Source organism: Tympanuchus pallidicinctus, unplaced genomic scaffold (assembly GCF_026119805.1).
Source record: "Tympanuchus pallidicinctus isolate F22 unplaced genomic scaffold, pur_lepc_1.0 scaffold3, whole genome shotgun sequence".
NCBI classification, from domain to species: domain Eukaryota; kingdom Metazoa; phylum Chordata; class Aves; order Galliformes; family Phasianidae; genus Tympanuchus; species Tympanuchus pallidicinctus.
Genome location: NW_026294747.1, coordinates 74,702,858 through 74,723,120, shown reverse-complemented (window position 1 = coordinate 74,723,120; position 20,263 = coordinate 74,702,858). Strand labels below are relative to the sequence as shown.

General features: G+C 40.5%; 1 protein-coding gene across 2 annotated transcripts; it reads right to left on the bottom strand.

The window, feature by feature from the left end:
• Positions 1-504: 504 nt before the first annotated feature.
• Positions 505-18,452, bottom strand: MASTL (microtubule associated serine/threonine kinase like). 2 transcript variants are annotated; one of them, XM_052694442.1, is made up of 12 exons: positions 18,033-18,452; positions 16,974-17,111; positions 15,680-15,819; positions 14,342-14,430; positions 13,556-13,662; positions 13,160-13,295; positions 12,336-12,508; positions 9,977-11,194; positions 8,248-8,386; positions 4,653-4,766; positions 4,457-4,558; positions 505-2,552 (listed from the first exon to the last, which is right to left on the bottom strand). In XM_052694442.1, exons 1-12 carry the CDS (start codon positions 18,201-18,203, stop codon positions 2,395-2,397), a joined length of 2,685 nt encoding a protein of 894 aa, XP_052550402.1. In that variant the 5' UTR covers positions 18,204-18,452; the 3' UTR covers positions 505-2,394. The 2 variants fall into 2 exon arrangements, with proteins under 2 accessions (XP_052550402.1, XP_052550403.1); XM_052694443.1 differs by lacking the exon at positions 18,033-18,452 and adding an exon at positions 17,878-17,973.
• Positions 18,453-20,263: the final 1,811 nt, after the last annotated feature.

Below are 20,263 nucleotides of genomic sequence, written 5' to 3'. Positions count from 1 at the left end.
CCTGTCAACTCCGTTTGCCAAGATCAGGATAAATACAAGGTACCAAAGAGAATGGGCTGTTACTTATCCACAGTGCTAACTGTGCAGAGTGTTAACAGTTACAGACAGCCACATACACACAGTGCAGGGACAATGGTTTGCATTAAACACACTGGTTTGTCAACAGATTCATGGTTCTACAGCATCTGTAGGTTTTGTGCTGCATTCTATAACCCATTAAAAGAAGCATCGGACGTTAATACAACTCTATGCCTGGCAGCTGCCCACACCATCCTCTCTCTATGTAATTGCAAAAGCTTTGTATTACCTCAAAGTCAGCTGAACCTTGGGTAGTTGCACAGCTCCTTCAATTGGTTTGGAAAAGCTTAGCAGCTCCTGTGGCGTTGGCAGCTGACTGAGAATGATTTCAAGGAGTTAGAAGCTGTTTATCTTCAAGATGTCAGCCACTGTAACTATCCACCCTCCCCCATGATAGGGAGCACTTCACAACCATTTATAAGGTACTGTACACAACAGCTGCAGTGTTTTATTTGCATCATTTCTGAACACACTTTTATAGAATAGCTTTCTTAGCATGAAACTGATATTCATTCCTGGAAGATCAGTTCTCTTAAACAAGAGTGCAAATAAAGAAAAAAGAATTGTATAGCGAGTGTTTTTTGTTTTAATTTCTATTTTGCAAAGTTCGCAGAGTAAAAATTTGCATTTTTATTAAATTAGTATGGTAAAGAATCTCTGATCATACTCAAATAATGTTGTCTATGGAAGTGGATTCAGTAACTTCACATTTAATTCCTTGCACATTGCTCATGTAACATTGCTTTCCATAAGAATCAACAGTTTAGAAGTCTTCAGAAACTGAAGTCTGTGTCAAACAGAGCGAGGGTCACAGAGTGAGGGTCACTGTGTGTTTTGCAGCTTCCCAAGGTTCTATTCCACCATGAAATGTACCAGCTCTAACAGGGACAAATGTTCTGAGTCAATAAGAATCAGCCCTTCCGTCCTTTCAGAACCTCCCTTTCTCCTACAATACCTTTCCCAAGCTACCTGGAAGGAAAGCACAAGGCCTAGCAAAGTGTTCTCTCAGAACTGCATTGCTAAGACTCATGCCTGGGGCATGGGAGCAGGGCAATGAAGGGACAGCTTCGTTCCCTGCATGAAATGCAGAAGTCCCTTAACAGGACCCATCAGCAAAGTGCTCAGCTTCAGGACATGGCCACTAGCTGGAGCCACTGTCTAGCACAAGTGACATCTAGCTAAGCACAAACCTGAAAAATAAAAATCTGCAGCAAGTTGGCTGAGGATATCACAGCTATGCAAGAAAACAATGCTAAAAAAGATAGTTTAACAATTACCCACAAGTAAACCTTTAAGATCTAGCAAACGCAAGCTGTATTGCAGTTTTAAAATACATTTAAATATACTTTCCCCATAATTAGAACACGTAATACTGAATGCACATTTGTAACAAATTCCAAACTCTAAAATCTGGCTGTGAATTTACAAAACAACTGTTTCTTTGCAATACATTGTAGTCTTTAGTACATAGCAGCTTCAGTGCTAATGATACCTCCTGCATCAGCCAGCACTCAGGAGTATTTTACTTTCTACCACTGAAAGTTTTACCATTGAAATCTGACATGGCTGAGCACAGACACCCAGCATTTTCTATTTAGAAGCAGTAACCACTGGGATGCAGGCACTGGTTGGTCTCCTCACAGTGTGAGTGCTTACAATGCAACAATTCAAACACTACATGTCTAGCACAACTGATCCCAGTATACATCCCTGCACCAATGGTCTCCCAGAAGAATTACAGCCAGTCTTTCCTACATTAATGGGCCATACACAGCAGAGATAATTTGGAAAACCACTGTCTTAAACCTTAAGATGAACAGCATTGCACTGTTTTAATGCTGCATTAAGATTTCTGTTTTCCACTGTGAATGAAAACATCAGTTTTGCACAGTGGTCAGAAAGGATTATTCTGAAACAAGACAGTACACTGAACCACCTCTACATGCAGCGAGCATGGACTTTCACCTTTCCCTATTATGTTTAACTATAAAATAACTTCCCACCTCCTAGCTCAATTTGCTCATTGATACTAAGCCCTATTTTTATTTTTTGTTTGTTTTTTTGCCATGGCAAATGTCACCTCCTTTAAGAAATACAACACTGGCTCCAGTAAGGTGCAGTACGTGAAATAAGAGTAGCATGAATGCAGCTAAATTTCATACAGTAGTCTCACCTCAGAGTAAAGGATACAATAATAAAAGCAGACTGGGAACTTAAAACATGTTAAATCTGGCAAGGAATCTTCAGAGCGTGTTAGTGTTGTAGAACAACCTGCAGCTGTGCAAAAAACACATCTTGATGTTTTTCATCTTGATGCTATAGGCTAAATCCAGACACAGTCAGGTGCTGTGCATTATTCCTAGCTTCAAAGTAAGAGGTATCAGTTTCATCATCTGGCTGTGGTATGAAAGGCATAGGCTGATTCTGTAGATTATCCCAGTCTACACCATGAAAGAGGGGGTGATGCTTCAGTTCTGCAACAGAAATTGATATAAGCATTATTACATAAGCATTCAAAACTTCCTTCTGTTCATATGTATTTTTTAATTCACAAAAAGGCAAATTGCAATTGTTTTGATTACACTCAACATCAGTGGGATCAAGCTAGTGCCATGCAAGCTTTCTTCCCCAAGCTGGAGGAATGGTTCCACACAAGACACAAGACACAAGGAATGGTTCCACACACAGCAGGTCAGATGCTCCTTGGGGATGAAACAGAGCATTGCTTCAATCTCAGTTTCTAGATATGCCAAAATCCTGCACTGCCCTAGACCACCTGTCTTACACTAGCTCACGGAACAACTTTCTGCTTCATACAGCCCCCAAATCATCTTCCTCTCACTTGGATTTAAGTTTCTATACAGAATCCAAGTCACCTCTACAGCCAAGTTACCACAGACCACCAGATTCCTCTTCCCCAACCTTTTCCCAAAGGAAACCAAGCTACAAGACTCCAGAACTTATCTGCTCAGTCTCTTTAGCACGAGGCAAATAAAGACAGATAACCCAGGAACACCAATCCCTGATGGAAGTGGCTTTATTGCTTTGAGATATCACACACGTTAAAAGCTAACAGGAAAAAAATAAACCAGGACAGGCAAGAATCATATCTAGAAGGATGCAGAAGTTTGTCCAAGGCACCACCACAAATGTAAATGCAAACTGCCTAACACTAAAAGCATGAGATAAAACATTAACACTTGCTTATTGTTCTTACATTGCCTGATCAAATGACGTAGCACAGTATTAAAGAACAAGTAATTATTTTAGACAAAATGAAAGGCAGTTTGTCTTCCAACTGCTCCTAGCCACTTCAACTACTACATGTGCAGCAGGACCACCATATCAGAACTGTATGTGGCTCTGCTCATGGAGTTCCCATGTACTTGGCTGTCTTCAGATGAAAAGATGAGCAGAATGTGTCATCTTCTACAGGAAAGGAAAAATTGTACCATGTTGTAGGTCCTGACAAAGAAGGAATTTTCAAGAACCTCAGAAAGAAATGAACAATTATCACATCTAAGTTTATGTTTATATGCTTTACAGGCAATTAGATTTCACCCTATTATCTAGGATAAAGACTATAATTTGTGTTAAGTAAAACATTAGGTGTTTTTCAAGAGACATTAAAAGTCAGAAGTCCCTGTTGCTATCATGATTTTCACTTAGAAATCTGTGCCTTCTCTGATTTGAACTGGCTGTGAGCTTCTAACTTTACTCTCAGGGTAACCATTTCTGTAATAATTCCTTCCCCAGCAGTTCCTTAAGCAATTCTTCAAGATTTCTTCCCCTTTCTAAAACATCTTACCTCATAGGTTTCCTTCTTTATTATCAAATTTATATGAAATATAGCCCTGCTATAGCAGGACCTATTTAAGACCCCATAAAGGGGAAAAAAAAGGATAGACTTTGTAAAGTGTATATTGTAGTTAATTCCTACAAATATTCCCCATACATTCAGCAAAGACAGACTGATTCTTATAAATAAACTCCTTGGAATTACCTTGTGAAGGCCACTCTGGCAAACTACAGAAACCTTGATTAAAAGCCTATAAATCACTTCTGCCTAGGTCCCCTAAGTACCTGTTACAGCACTCAGTAACAGTGAACTTGAGTGTGTCAGATGTTAAACACGGAATATTCATAGCAAAACATTAAAGCAAAAAAAAATTAATAGATAAACACTTCAACTTCCACCAGAACTCTCCTCATTCAGAAGGGCAAAACTCCCGAGGAAACAGAAAAGACCCCCAACATGCCAGATGTCCCAGCACTGTATATAGACCATAAGTAGATTAATAAATTACAATGCCTATGTTTCAAGAGCAGATCAATAGCACCTTGGTTGTAATGAATGCAAAAGAAGTTTAATACCAACCCTTCAGTCCAGCTCTCTTCGCACTGTCAAAGGTTAGAAGAATATCTATTGCATTTTGGGCATTGTCAGACAGCTTTTCTTCACCCTCTGGCCAGGGAATATCTATAGACAATGATGCAGATGAGTCAATAAATCAAACCATACAGCCAACTTTGGGAAAGAAACTCACATTTTCCTTTATTACTGAAATAATTACCTCTTTTCAAAATATTCTGGAAGACTTGTGCTGGTGTTTCATCATTAAAAGGTGGAATTCCTGTTAGAAACTCAAACAGGCAAACTCCAAGAGCCCACCAGTCCACAGCAGAACCTGAGTAAAAAACCCAGACCATTATTATTAAAAACATTATTTCAGTGTATGTGCAAACATATGAGAAAACAATTTGAAAGTGTTTTAATCCTGCAAAACTTCTTGGAAACTTAATGCAAATATTTTGTGCCTGACAATCACACAGAAGACAAAAAATACTAAAGGGCTTTTTTCAAAGTCAGCTTGTTCCTTACTTCTATCTTCTACTGACAGAAGAAGGGAGCTATTTCAGTTATCAGCTCCTCTCACAAAGAATCCAGGAGCTCAATTCTCCAAGGGCTTGTTTTTCTTTTTGACAGGAGATGACTGTCTTCAACACATTCTCTACTATCTGGACAAATACTCCACCTTGCCATCCTGTATCTTTCTCTCCCTCAGGTCTTTGAGAATACCCAAAGAACTCACACTTAGAACTTCATTTACTAAAATGTATACCAAAAATACTCAAGACAGCCTGCAGAGAGCATCCAGCATGTGAAAAACTGGAATTACTTTCCATGTCATTGAAGCTGATGAGGGCTTCAGCGTAGTTAACAGCGCTCACAACTTTGCTATTTTTATTTTCCCAAGTTTTGGATTTTGCAAAATCTTATTAAACCACTTAAAAACAAGCAGGCAAAGCAGCCTCAAACACCACTGCATGCACGCTAAACTTTCTTCATCTTTAAGCTATGCCTGTGCCACCGCATAAAGAACAGATGCCACACACTGCAAAAAAGAATTTTGAAACAAAATGAAAGGGTAATTTTTAAGGGTTTTTTAGTATTGAAAAATAAGTGTTCCCAGCCATTTCAAAAGGACTATTTAACCAAATTCAGAAAAGCTGCAAGCTGTATAGCTAGTATAATGCACTTATAGCAACCTCTAACAGCAGTAGGAGTGCCCCACCAAGCTAAGCATATCAGAGCAGTGAAATCACATCCATCGCTGTTAGAAGTGTTTGGATGCTCAAGTCAAGAGCTCCCAGCTTCAGTCAAAATCTAATTAGATCACAACTCCGAACAAAGCAGGAACACAGGGCTCTGCAGCAATTTTAAACCCCTCTCACCTCAGGTTTAACTGAAGTTAACTCCAACCACATCCTGACCAAGTTGGGTCTATCAGTACTTGGAGACCAAGGCAGAAATACCCAGCCTTAAGCATCTGACTCTCCTTCACATACACAAACTGATTCAGACTGATTGCATGAAGTAGAAATGAACCAGTAAGGAAAAAAAGCATCTGCATTCCTACTACATATGGCTTTTAAGAACACCAACAGTATCTTGGTGCACACCAAAATCAGGACAAGGGAGGGCACTGTCCCTCTCCACTCCGCCCTCCTGAGGTCCCACATAGCATGCTGCATCCAGATCTGCCCCAAGCACGTGGAAGATGCGAAGCTGCTGGAGTGGGTCCAGAGAAGGGTCACAAGGACACTCAGGACTGCAGCACCTCTCCTATGAAGACAAGTTGGGTTTATTCCATCCGGAGAAGTGTCCAGAGCCTTCACTTACTTAATACTTACTTCACTTACTTAATACTTAAAGGGAACTTATAAACTGGAGGGAAATACACTTTTTACACAGGTAGATAGTGACAGGACAAAAGGAAATGGTTTTATACTAAGAGAGGAGATGTAAATTAGATATCAAAGGGAACTCTTTCACCAAGAAGGTGATGAAGTCCTGGCACAGGCTGCCCAGTGAAGTTGTGGATGCCCCAGCCCTGGAGGCATTCAAAGCCAGGTTGGTGAGACCCTGGGCATCCTGATCTAGTGGTGGACAACTCCGCCCATGGCAAGGGACTTGGAACCAGAGAACTAGATGAACTTTGAGGTCCCTTCCAACCCAAGCCATTCTGTGATTCTATTACTCCGATGTCTGATAGCCTCATCAATACTGGTATTTCCTGAATCTCTTGTGGAAGCCCCACATTATTATGTGGAATACATGTTGCACATCTCTTTCTATAGACTCTGCTCATCCAAGAGTTCTCATGAATTGTGATCTAATTATACTTTGATTGCTTGCAGTTATGCTGAGCACTCTTTTCTATGCCGTACACAGCAAACTCACCAGAGATCAGAGTCCCTGTATGTGAAGAGACAACGAAGCAAGAAAGCATTACAATTATTGCAAAACCCCTTAACAAATATAAACATTAACAGATACCAAATGTAACTCTGGAAGTACAGGAATACAGATATGTTAAAATCTGGCAACTCAACAGTAAAAATAAAATGGTGCTGTTAAAACCTAAGCTACTAATAGAACTATAGCTGTGTTACAGAACTACTTTAAGGTCACAGCATTTACAAGTAATTTAACGCCACCCGGAATATTTAGGGAAGGAAAGTTGAGTTTTGAAGCCAGCAAACCCTGGCTTCAATGAAGGTAAAGGGAGCTTTTCCATTTACTGACAGAAAACCCAGATCCTTTGCAAGTTATTAATGAAGGCCTGAAATCCCTCAATAATTGCATGGAAATCATCTTGAAACACAGCGAAATTTGGTTGGAGTACGATTGGTAATATTTTCAGCCACTATCCAATTTTAATATCTGCCAAATAACCATGATTCTTCAAGAGAGGTGAGAACTACCACATTGTTTTAGTAATGTTAGTCCAGTTACACTCAAATTTGTTATGTGTGTTAAACTGTTTCCGTGCAGTTAACTGCAGACCAAAGAACTTTATTGTTCTACAGATTAGTCATCATTATTTCTCAATGGATATTTAATAGTAGCATCAATACAATCCTCCTAAGACTATTTACTTTATAATTTTACTTTACAAAAACCTAAAAGTTGTTTTTTGAAATAAAATGCAACTATAAATACAACAAGGGGTACACTGACTTTTGCTGTCTGAAAATTAACAGGAAAATGTTGGTCTTTCTGTAGAGCTTTTCTTTTGAAGAGCTCAGTATTAGAGTCAAAGAAGTTTACACACTTCAATATCGAGCTGTTTCATTTTCTTATAGTATTCTCAGTATTTGATGGCTACCATCCAGTTTTATTGAGGAACCTGTGAGAAATCTCAATTCAAGAATCACTAGTTTTAACGCAGCTTTATAAACTTGTCTTCTTGCGTGCAACACTTCAGCAGATGTGAAATTCATTGAGAACTGGAAGCTTGACCCTTTCATACTGGTTTAATCTTTTTTTTTTTTTTTTTTGAATGAGTCTTTATGGAAACTAATAATGAGCAATTTGTGATTCCCAAGCAACAGGAAGGTCCCGGGCTGCCTAAGCACTGTTCCCAATGCATTAGGTTAACAAGTGAGACTACACTAGAGAGCCCAAACCTTGTGAAAAAGTAAATGGAGGGAGCTGCTGAGGCAAGCAGCCATGAGTGCAGGCAGCAGACAAAACCAGGTGTTTAACAAAAAAAAAAAAAAAAAAAAAATCTTGCCTACTTGAGGGGCTGAGGGCTCTAAGCACATTTAAGAGGTAACTTATCTACATTTCTAAGCATTTACAAACTCCATAGTTTGTCTTACCATGAGGCTTTGTCAAAAGCAGCTCAGGTGCCAAGTAGTCTGGAGTCCCCAGGATGCGTTCAGCTTCCACTGGGGCAGCTCCTCTTCTTACGCTCTTTGGGGTCCTGTATGGTGTGCCAGCATCCCCCTGACAAGGTGTCTTCAAGTAAGCAACAAAAACGTTAAAGTCAGACCAAACTTCTCAACTCCAAGTTCTCTTCCAGCATCAAATCCATAAATAATGTTTCAAAATAAAACTCCTCTTAAATTTTAATCTGAAAAAAAAAATTTACTAAGTATATTGTCGAAACCTCCAATTTTACCCCACAGTTCTTTACACTAGCTAATGAAAAACAAGCATCTCAAATATCTAAAATAACACATGATTTATTACATACCATGTGTACTCAAAACATGCTGAATTAGTCATTGATTCTTCAGCCCACAAGCTATGTGACACACAATGCCTGCAGATGAAATTCTCCTCAGGTTAGACTTGGTGACTGCTAACAGCTACACAAACCTAGTAAAAATCATCTGGGACGTAATTTGAAGGAAATACACACCTGTGGGGTTTTCTTGTGAGCCTGTAAGGCTGACTGCAGTGAAAGATTTCCAGTTAAGGTCTAGAGAGATCACTGAAGTATCTTACAGAGACTCTTATTCTATATTTTTCAATATCCTCTTAATTCTTATCTATCTGGTATACTTTTTTTTCCAGTTTTGTTTTCAATACAATAGAGATCAATTAATTGTAATTTTAACATATGGTTGGGCTACAAAATCTACCTTCTTTCTGTTTTAGTAGTAATCATTTTGCTATGCAAGCTACAGAAATATAACACCAGTCATTTCTCAGAGAAGCACACAGTACACTGACTGTTTCACTGAACACAAGTTCCACAGTAAATTAAGTCTTATGCTGAAACACAAGCAAGCAATCCAGAATCAGAAGGGAGTCCTTCCCCAAAACACCATTCGAAATGCCTGCTCCTGGTGCAACTTCATTCAACGCATTGCCAACAAATGGCTTTGTCGCTCTGTCAGGAGTCTTTAAATACTCCCAGCTGCTTAAGGAATTAGAAAAGATCTGTAAAGCTGTACCAAAATAGATCAGGAAATGCAGACTGACATATGTTTACTTTTCCCACATTTTCAAGGCTCTAATTGACTGTAAAACATTTTTATTTACAATCAGTTGGATTAACAGTCAAAAGAAAAGTGTCATCATCCACAGCAGGTGTTACTGTTTGCTTAAGTCTTAATAATATCCTTCTAATTGTTACTTGACAGTAAATCCATTTTCCTATGATGAAAAAAGCAGCAAGCACAATAGCAATTCCTAGCAGCGTAACAGCATTTCCAGACTGCCTTGGTTGATGTGCAACAAGAAAGTCAAAGACATCCCACTACATTAGAAAAGCTAGAATAGCTCACAGGACACACTACACTCTGAGAGAGAGATGAGATAAAATATCACAGGTTTTCTTCACTAGCTTGCTGTAAGAGCAAAGGATTTTTCAGAGGAAGGCAGACAACATGTTGAACTACAGGCAAGTCAGGGAACATACATCGACTGCTAAGCTCTTACAGAAACAGTGTCAGCCACACAAATGCAGTAAGTGAAAGGATGCCAGCAAAAGTTATTTTGACAGATAATTCAAGCTACTCCAAGTTTTCCTAACTAACACCTGAAAGAAAAGTTTCAGGTCAACAGCACCCAACGCAGATCCCACGTCCCCTTACATACCTGAAAGGCTCTGTATGGTCTTCCTTTCTGCAATGGAGTAATAGCTGTTGGGTAGGAGCCACTACAAGCAGGTGAAAGATCCGTTATGTCTAAAGAAGCCATGCTACATGGATCTGATGCGTTAGATATATTAATTGGACTATTGTAACTTCGAAAAACAACATTATTTTTTCTGAAGAGATGAACTGTTCCCATAATCTTTTCAGAAGGAGACGATGTGGTGTCAGGGTAAGTTTCTTCAGGGTGTTTTTGATGATTATCCTGCTCACAACATAGCATCCTGCAGTTCTGAACAGCATCTGCTTCCCCTCCATTTCGTGAAGCATCTTGGCAGTCAGGTGATGCTGTTAGCAAGTCTTCTGCTTTAGGTTCCTCAAAGGAGAGGTCTTTAACACCTTTATCCAAATCTAGGAGCTGCTTTTCTAAATGACTTTCTGGAACAGACATTTCAGGAAATGAAAGGTCAGAATCTGCACTCAGGGCTCCTAAAGGTTTTTCATCATCAGCGCACAAAAGACTTGAGTTCATGTACTCTCTTTTATCCTTTTCATGATCCGCATCCAGATCACACAAAAGATTTTTGGCTACAACTGGAACAACTGTTTTTTCTGTTTGTTGCCTATCAATACATCTCATAACTTCTTTGCTTTCACAGGTCTCACCACAAAGCATTAAGGATTGAATTTCAGTTGTCAAACCTGTACTTTTGCTTGCTGAAAATTCTGAGATCCGACAACCACGTTTATATTCTGCATTTGTTTTTTTAACATGGTTAAATTCCTGACAAGGACTCGTATCAACAAGTTCAAAGCTTCTTTTTACACCTGGCTTTTCAAAACTTTCTTCTTCTTTGATTGGCTTGACAGAACCTTTCAGGAACAAAGGTGATTGTTGGGAACTGGCATTTTCTGACATCTCACTGGTCATCTCTCTATTTGCAATGACTTTTTCTTCCCAGATCTTGTTTTCTGAGAGGCATTTTCTTACTACTCCTTTCATATCCAGTGTAGTCACTGGAGTATCTGTTATTTCAGAACGTTCGGTTCCCAGCTTCTGCCTGCTACCAGAATCATTGCTACTGATGGGAGAAATAGCAGATTCTAGTTCTTTTTTCTTTAGAACTTTAGGATCTTTGCTATTTAGTAATTCTCTACTAGAAGAGAGAGCTGGCCTGCTGTTACTTGTGCCCGTAGTAGAACATATCTCATCTTCAGTTTGCTGCAAGTGAGCACATTGTGTTTTGAGTATCGAGAAAAATAAAATTACAGCATTACAGAAACGTGTCCTTGAAAATATCCTATTTCTACTTCAGTGGCAAACTGCAAGTTGCAAGCACTACTTATTCTTTATAATCACCAGTAGTGATAAAAAGGAATACATACTATGTTCAAAAAAACCCAAGAACTAAACTGGGGAGCAGCTTTGATAATTAAACTTCAACAAGAAAAAAAGTTTACAATAATACAGAAGAAAAAGTGGTAATCTTAGGAGTGTAAGGATGAAGAAATTGTGGTTAAAGTTGTTTTACTCACAACAATTTTACGTTAAGAAGATAAGCTACAGAAGTTTGCAGTTAATAAAAACACCACAACCACCAAAACCAAGGAACTCTACTACACTATCCTGACTGCTCTGCAGCACGTTTTACTCTAGAGATGAAAGGAAAATGCAACACCACTCTTGTTTTGATAACACAACACAGAAACAAGGCCTTAAGAAATGGACAGAAAGTGTTTTAAATAATGCCTAATTCTTTGCCTTGTGTGATCTAAGTTGGAATTGCAGCAAATGACCAAACAGAAAATTCACATTTCATTAACAGTCTAAAATAAGAAAGGACTTTATGCCAGCTATGACTAACTCCTGACTGGACCAGTTGGTACAGAACTCCTCAGTACTACAAGTGGTAACAGCTGAAACATTGGTGGGATTCTTTTCTATGTTTTTGGTTTTTTTCCTTCTCCAAGTCCTGACTTTGGAGGAAATTCTTCAGTCTGCACGCTGAGCTAACAGAACTGCAGGGATAAAGTTCAGCTCCCAGAAAGCTTCGGCACTGAACACCTTACAGAGAACAGAGGCAAACCACTGTTGCCACCTTCTGCTGCTTTGCAGCAGGTAGATGACATTTGCTTTTTCTGCACGTTGCACAGAATTACCATTTGTGTGAGGATGACAGTAACACCACTAGGCTGATTCAAAATTCCTGTTCAACACTGATTACATTCTCTGTTCTTTGTCCAGTAAGAAGGCCTCTCTAAATCTGCAATAACTGGGAGAAGGAAATAAAGATACCTACAATCATGCATACAGAAGTGCAAGCTAATATTAATTTGTAGTAGAAAAATGAAACAGTCCTGACCTCTACATCTTTCTCCCATCTGGGGCTGCTGCAGCATTCTGATTCCATACTGGACAAATACATATGAGACTGACTACTGGCAGTAGAGGTACCAAACCTTTCCCTTGACTTAAGCAGAGCAGGAGTTAAACTCCTCATGGGCATCACAGGAGTTAATGGAGAAGTATCCAGACCTGGAGAGAGAAAAAGATTTAGACAGATAAATGTAGGCAGGTGTATACATGCATATATATTTTTTTAACTAATAAATCAAAAATAAAAATTCAAATGTTGATCCCCACGTGCAGCATATATTATATTAACCAGCTTCACATTAGGCCAAGCTTCCACACTGAAGGAAGTTACAGGAAGCTGTGTGATATCAAGTTTTCATATCCTTTTCTGCATGGTAAATGAACTTTTTTTTTTTCCTCTCCCTGAGGTGGGCACTTGCCAAGAGCTTAAAAGCAACATTACTAATAGCAACATAATTACTTACTTTTGCATTTCTGGTTAGAAAAAAAAATAATCAGACAATTGAAATGAGAGCACATATTGCTATATTAAACCATTTTCATATACAAGTTGGTACCATTTCTGTAAAACCCCAAAGAGTAATTTCGAATTCAGTAGTTATTCACTCAAAAGAAATCCAAACACTACATCAGTAACTGAGCTGAAGGAGTGTCAGTGCTGACGTATGGCAGAATGGTAAATAGCAAGGCTGTAAACAACTTTCATCCAGTGGATTCAAGTTCCTCATAACATTCAAAAGATATATAAAACAGAAGAAGGACAATGGTACAGAGTATGGTATTTCTCAGTACAAGGTTTTGTATACTCACCTGTTTTGAATAATTTAGTTGAAAGAGGAGTGTTTTCCTTCTCAATCATAGGTAAGGGTGAAATCACTTCATGCAGACTGTCAGACGCTCCGCCTGAATTGGGATTGATTGGCATTTTCATTCCAACAGGAGTATACTATCAGACAGGAAGAAGCATACACAGAAGTTAACAGAGCCTGAACAAAGAACCTCAGATACTGAGTGTAACTTCACACATTCCTTATTAAATGTGCACTGGAGATAGAGCATAACTTTTTTTTTTTGTTTTAAATCAGAATTGGCAGTCAGCATTTGGAAATGCTGTCAGAAGGAGTGTAAGAATAGCCTTATAATTCCTACTAAAGATAAGGAGAATAAAATAACCAGGTACTTAAAAAAACAGTAGAAATTACTTACAAAACCCAGAGAGCTGATAAGAGACAACAGTTGACCTGGAGTACGTGAGTAGTCATGTTTTGGCTTTGCCATCGATGGTGTAGTAAGGATATCTATCATGTTTATATCTACAAACATTGAAAAAGAAGCAGGTAAAGTTCAGGTTGACTATTCAGCTACACCTTTCTGCTACTTGAAAACAGCATGTTCAGATTTATCTTTCATTAGGCTTAAATTCACATCTTCCACCTGCTCTTGCACCCTCCAGTTTATGTGGGGAGGGTCCCAGTTCAAGCTGGAAATGAATATACACAAAGACAGAAAAAAAAGCAGTGAAGGATAGAAATGAGCAGAGGCACAATAAGAAAAATAATTACGTATTCACTCTTCAAATTCCCTTACAAGATTCCACAATAAACTTTGAAATTCATTTCCCTTAGGAGAAATAACTCATTTTTCACACATCCACCCCAAAGAATAAATAAGTATGCTTTGAAAGTGCACAGCACAGAACAGCTCCCTTGCTAGCAGGCACTTCATCAGTACTTTGTAGAAATCAGGTGCTAGTGCAGTATTTGGGCTTATTTAAATGGAAGATGCCTGTTACAAGGAAGTAAAGCATTCAAAAAATACAGAGGCATGTCCAAAAAAACATGGATAGGGCTGGATGGGGCTTTGAGTAACCTAGAGGTCTAGAGGGAGGTGTCTCTGCCTACAGCAGAGGGGTTGGAACTAGGTGATCTTAAAGCTCCCTTTCAACACAAACTATTCTATGATTCTAGGAAATAAGACACAGGAAACTCTTACCTCTATTCAGAGTAACTCTGGAAAGCCCAAAATCCGTCAGCTTTATGTGGCCCTGATTAGAAATGAGCATATTGTCTGGCTTTAGATCCCTGAAGACACAAACACAGTTGCAGTCAGCAAAAAGACAGATAACTGGACAACATTATAGAAACTACCCGAACAGAAACACAGAGTGCAAAACAACTGGCAATAATGCTGATTGTCAGTAGTAAGGTCTCTTGCTACAACAGAAGATTCCAGTTGGAGAAATACACCAAAACAGTCAGACAAATCTAGATGTTGTACAGACATCTGGAGCCAAGTAACATCACAATGCACATCACAACTTGCACATTCTATGATACGGAGGGTTTAATAAGTGCTCTTGAGTACTACTGCCACAAAATTTACCGATGTGGAGCTGAGAACATGACAACAAGCATGATAAGCAAACCTCAACTAAAAAGAGCTCATGTGTGTTCTTTGTAGTACTGCTACGAGCAGCAAAGAACACAGTCATTAAGAGTAGTAAACATCCCATTGTCCTGCTATTCTGCTCACAGTATTCAGAGGATTCTGGAACTTGCACTCATTTAACAGCCATGTCTGTACAGCACTTCTGGGACAGGAAGGGAAGAGGAAAATAGCATGTTTTTCTGCTAACTTACATGGATATATTCTATTTTTGGTGCTTTATGACATAGTTGCAGCATACAAATGCAAAAAGAGCTTCTGGAAACTATCAAATGGGGTAACTGTTACTATGGAATGGCTGTTGGCATTTGAGGGGAAGCTGGAGAAAAAATCCAATGAAATTAAGTTCTTGCCTGCAAAAACCCAACTGTGCTCCGCCCGGTTGTAGTTGCTTTGCAGAAGTTTTCCCAAAATAATCATAATTCCTTCATGATCAGTAAATGGTTTTTCCTTTAGTGAACAGAAAATAGCAGTCTAGATGCAGAATCAGCCTGTTCTGCACACCAGTACTTAGCTAACAAAGAAGATAGGTATGTGATGTCAGCCAGAAAGCCACCACAGGCAACACAAGCCAGTAACCCCATACACTGCCTGAACAGCAGCGGGTTGCTGTCCTTTCATAGGCACTTTACAAAGAACTGACCTACAGGTGGCATGCCACACGTCTGGGCATAAGATGCACACATAATGTTACCTAATAAATAAAACATACAGGCATCGTGAACACATATGGTCCTTAGTAAAGGCCACATAGTGAGCACATGATTAAGGCAAATAAATTTGTTTCACAAAATGTAAATCCCTAGAAGGCTAAAAAAATAAAAATAAATAAAAAAAGACCCTAAGCTACCAAGTCATTTTTTATAATAAGAAAGTAGGTTTTACCTGTGGATTATCCCATGTCTGTGAAGATAGTCAAGAGCCAGTGCTGCCTCAGAAATATACTTGACAGCCATTTCTTCATCAAAATATCCATAAATATGGAGCAGAGACTTGACATCACCACCAATAAGGTACTCCATCACCTGCCATTCAAAGATTTTATGGTAATTTAAAATACATTTCAAATTTGTAAGTCAAAAAGCTTTCACACCCAAGAAAATATCATTTCAAAGAGTAAAAAACTGCAGAATCTTCCTTGTGGTAGTTTACTTCGTTTTCCCACACAATGCTTTTCACTTGTATAAAATAAATGAAAGTGGATATTAAGCATGTTCTGTTCACAGGCATTAGTGCCTTCCATTTTTTGCCTATACTACTTTCTGGAATAGGTGTCAGCTTCCAAAAATGTATGCATCATAAAAAATGAATTGTTACACTCCTCTGTGAAACTCAAGGCCTGAAAGCAACCACTGACATTTTGATTTGTTCAAAAACAAGTATCTAAATTATTTCATCTTGCAAGTGTTTGTACAACATGAAATTCTGACCCAAGCCTTATGAAATAATGGTGAGTTTACAGAAACATAGGGTAGAGTGAGAGCACTTCACATGTGAAAGCAGTTAAAAGAGATGCACATTAAAAAAACACATAAAACCATATTACTACACCCATGTAACATTCTTCAATGGTAAAAAAAATCTTTTTGTTAAGGAGCCTCATCAGTATTTAGACATTAACATACAACATATTAATGCATGTAGAGGTGTACGTGTATATATGACTCAGGCATCTACTTGATGAGCAGTGATTAACAGAGCCCAGAAAAGGAATATCTTTCATACACAAACTGTACTGTAATCAGCACACTATATGTCTACAGCAAATCAGACGTGCCAGACCTTTTGCAAGCAACCTTAAACCATGCTCTTTCTATGTACAGGCAGGTGACAAAGGCATGCTCAAGCCCTGCTGCATTCCACAAATCTCCACACTGATCAGCGCTTCCTTCTGCCACCCACTTACCCCCTCACCACCCAGGCCAACTGCCTTAATGCATTTTGAGGTCAGGCAACAAATAACAGACTTCTACATTAGTGAGCCTCAGAATCTTTTCAATGACCCTTTTTCTCTGTTTGAACAGAACGATTTCTTGTTTTGTTTTCCAAAAGAACTTCTCTACATCTTCCTAAAACAAACTAGCCACTAGAAAAGACTTTCCTATTTTCAGACATTAATAAAGTTTTGCACTCCATTTTCAGTGCTGTAATGGAAGACCCGTGCCACTCAGTTACTTACCAGATAGACATTATTGGCTGACTGAAGCGAGTAGTATAAGTGCACAATAAAAGGACTTTTGCTGAGAGCCAATGCATCCCTCTCTGCCTGGACCTGGTGAACCATGTTCTTATTGATCATGTCTGCTTTTTTCATCACCTGAAGGAGTGAAAAAAAAAACAAACAGCAGATATACATTCTTTTCCTATGCATACAACCTACAGTTGCTCTTCATCCATCTCTATACTGTAAACTTGCACGCATGTGCAATATAAATATATGTATAATAGTTTTAGGAACAGAGCTCTACGTAACAAGCAGATCCTAAATCACACATTATTGGAGACCCCTTTTCACTTGATCACAGCCATGCACAGCTGACAGGCAGTTAGCACACACTGCACACTCACTGGAAGCTCACCAACCTCCAGCACCTGTGTCCTGGTGATGCTGAAGTCAGTTTGATTTACATGCTCTACTCACAACACACCTTGAAAGCTGGGCACACAGCTACCTGGCCATAACTGTAAAAATGTTCAGCGCCTTTTATAGCAGTAAACAACCCTTCAGCTGCATAGCATTAGAATCACAGAATTAGAGAATCACAGAATGGCCAGGGTTGGAAGGGACCTTAAGGATCATGAATCTCCAACCCCTCTGCCACATGCAGGGCCACCAACCTCCCCCATTTAATACCAGACCAGGCTGCACAGGGCCCCATCCAACGTGGCTTTGAACACCCCCAGGGACGGGGCATCCACAGCCTCTCTGGGTAGCCTGTTCCAGCACCTCATCACTCCCTCTGTAAAGAATTTCCCCCTGATGTCCTTAGGATAAAGGACTTTACACAAAGCTCCAGAGGTGGCAGCGCTCACAACAAAGCCATATAAGCGCATACAGCTTTGAACGCCAGTGTTTACCTCACCTTTTTCACGCCACCTCCGAACCCGGCCGCAGCCCCCCGCCATCCCCGCTCCGGATGCGACCAGCGCCGGGAGCTGATGGAGCTGATGGAGCTAATGGAGCTGATGGAGCTAATGGAGCTGACGGGGCTTCAGAGTCCCCGCCCCGCGGCCTCACCTTCACGGCGTACAGCCGGCCCGCCTTACGGCCCAGGTACACCTTCCCGAAGGCACCGCGGCTGATGGGCTTCACGATGGTGAACTCCTCGATGGAAGGAGGCCGGGGCACCTCGATACGCCTCGGGCCGGCAGCACCGCCCTCGCCCGACCGCGGCTCCACCGTGCCCATATCGCGCCGCCGCCCCGCGCCAGTTCAAAGCGGCGCTCCGCCCCGAGACGTCAAGGGCGCCGCACAGGGAAAGGCGGAACTCTCGCGAGCACTTGCGGCCGTTAAGGCCGTTGGGGAGCTGTGATGGCGGGCGGTGGGTGTGGCGGTGCCGAGCGGCTTATGGTGGTGGTGCGGCTGTGCTGGGCTGTTGCCCAGCCTGCTGGCGGTGTCTGCTTCTTGAAGGCTTATACAATTTTTGTGCGTAACCACGCAGAACTCAGTGGTTGTTGTTGACAGAAGTGGACTGAAGTTCACCGCAGCTTTCCCAGTGTGTGAATGCTGCCCCAGTGCCCGCGCTTTGCGTTGATGGCGTCCTGTCATCTCTGCTGCACCGCAGCTCCTCCTCGTGGCTTCCCTGGCCTGACTGGGAGCACTCCCTGATCATTTACTCCCTCTGTCATCCACAGCAGCTAAAAACAGCCTTTTTTTTTTTTTTTTTTTTTTTTTTTTTTTTTTGGGGGGGGGGGGGGTGCTTTTAAGTGATAATTGGTGATGATGTTACAGAAGATGTTGCTGTTCTGACTGACTACCTAAGAATTTGTCATCTAGATTTCTTGCTCAAAAGAAAGTTGATACTTGCAGCCTCTGTGCTTCTGTGGGATGCCTGAAGGTTCAGGAATTTAATAGAATGCAGTGCGACACATGAGAAGGAATGGGAAGGTAATATTTAGGAAGAAAGGACTGATTTTGGTCCCCCATACTTATTTTCAGGTATGCTTCATGCACACGTCTTCCCCTACCTGTATACTTAAAAGTAGCAAAATCAAGGATTGCATAGCCAGGCTTGGATTCCTGTGGATTGGAGTTGACAAACTGCTTTCTGAGCAGCTCTTGTGATGAGGAACTAGTGTGATGTGATCTGTTAAAGAGACAGTTGCTGGAGTAGGTCCAGAGGAAGGCTGTGAAGGTGATCAGAGGACCATGAAAATGATCAGAGGGCTGGTGCACCTCTCCAGTGAAAAAAGGCTGAGGGAGCTGGGCTTATTCAGCCTTGAAAAGAGAAGGCTGCAGGGAGACCTCACTGAAGTCTTCCAGAACATAAAGAGAGGCTATGAAGAGGAGACAGATCAACTTTTTATGTGGTCTGATAGGGCAAAAAGGAATAGTTTTAAACTGAAAAATAGACCATTTAGATTAGATGCTGGGAGAAAAATCTTCTCTTGGGGTGGTGAGGGGCTGGAACAAGTTGCTCAGACAAGCTATGAATGCCCCATCCCTGGAAGTGTTCATGACCAGGTTGGATGGGACACCCTAGTGAGTGGCAGCTGTACCCCTGGCAGGAGGTTGGAATGGGGTGGGCTGTAAGGTCTGTTCCATTCCAAGCCATGCTGTGGTTCAAAGATTCTGTGAACTTTTGCCCCTCCAGTTCTTACTTCAGTCTCCGTTTGTCTTAGGCCAGGTTTCTGTGTGTTTTCTTTATTCAGTTTGTGTATCTCTACAGCTACAGTCTGTATTCCTGTTGTAACAGCAGGAAGGGGAATGGCATATGCAATGCAATTGACCTTGTTGCTATCTTCCTGTTATCAAACCATGGCCTTGCGACAAACCATCTGTGATACAGCCCTATTAGAGTGGAGGCCTTCAGTGGAGGCTCTCAGTTTTAGGGCCCTCAGTGTTTACCAGTTTTACAGCTCTCAGCTGTTCTCCTGGTCTTTATTTTTTAATATCCCTCACCTGTTGTTTTTATCTTGCTTTTCTGTATACATTGCTGTCAATAATTCATTCCAACCAGTTTTAATTACCTCGCTGCTGTCTCTGTGTTAGCAGAGAGCCGTCTCTCTGGAGGTCAGTGCAGACCTATGGTCTTCAGTAACTCAGTAAGACAGTGTCATCAGACTTCTGTTTTGTTTTAGGTCACGTACTTTGCTTACAATTTGACACTGCCAGTGGAAGTTTTGCTTGTTAATGTGCCAAGGTAGGAAACAATGTTGTAAATAAGCTTTCTTAAATGAAGTCAGCTTATCAATGGCTGTTTCTCATTTAACTCTTCAGCATTAGTTCAGCTGTTGCCTTTTGTCAGC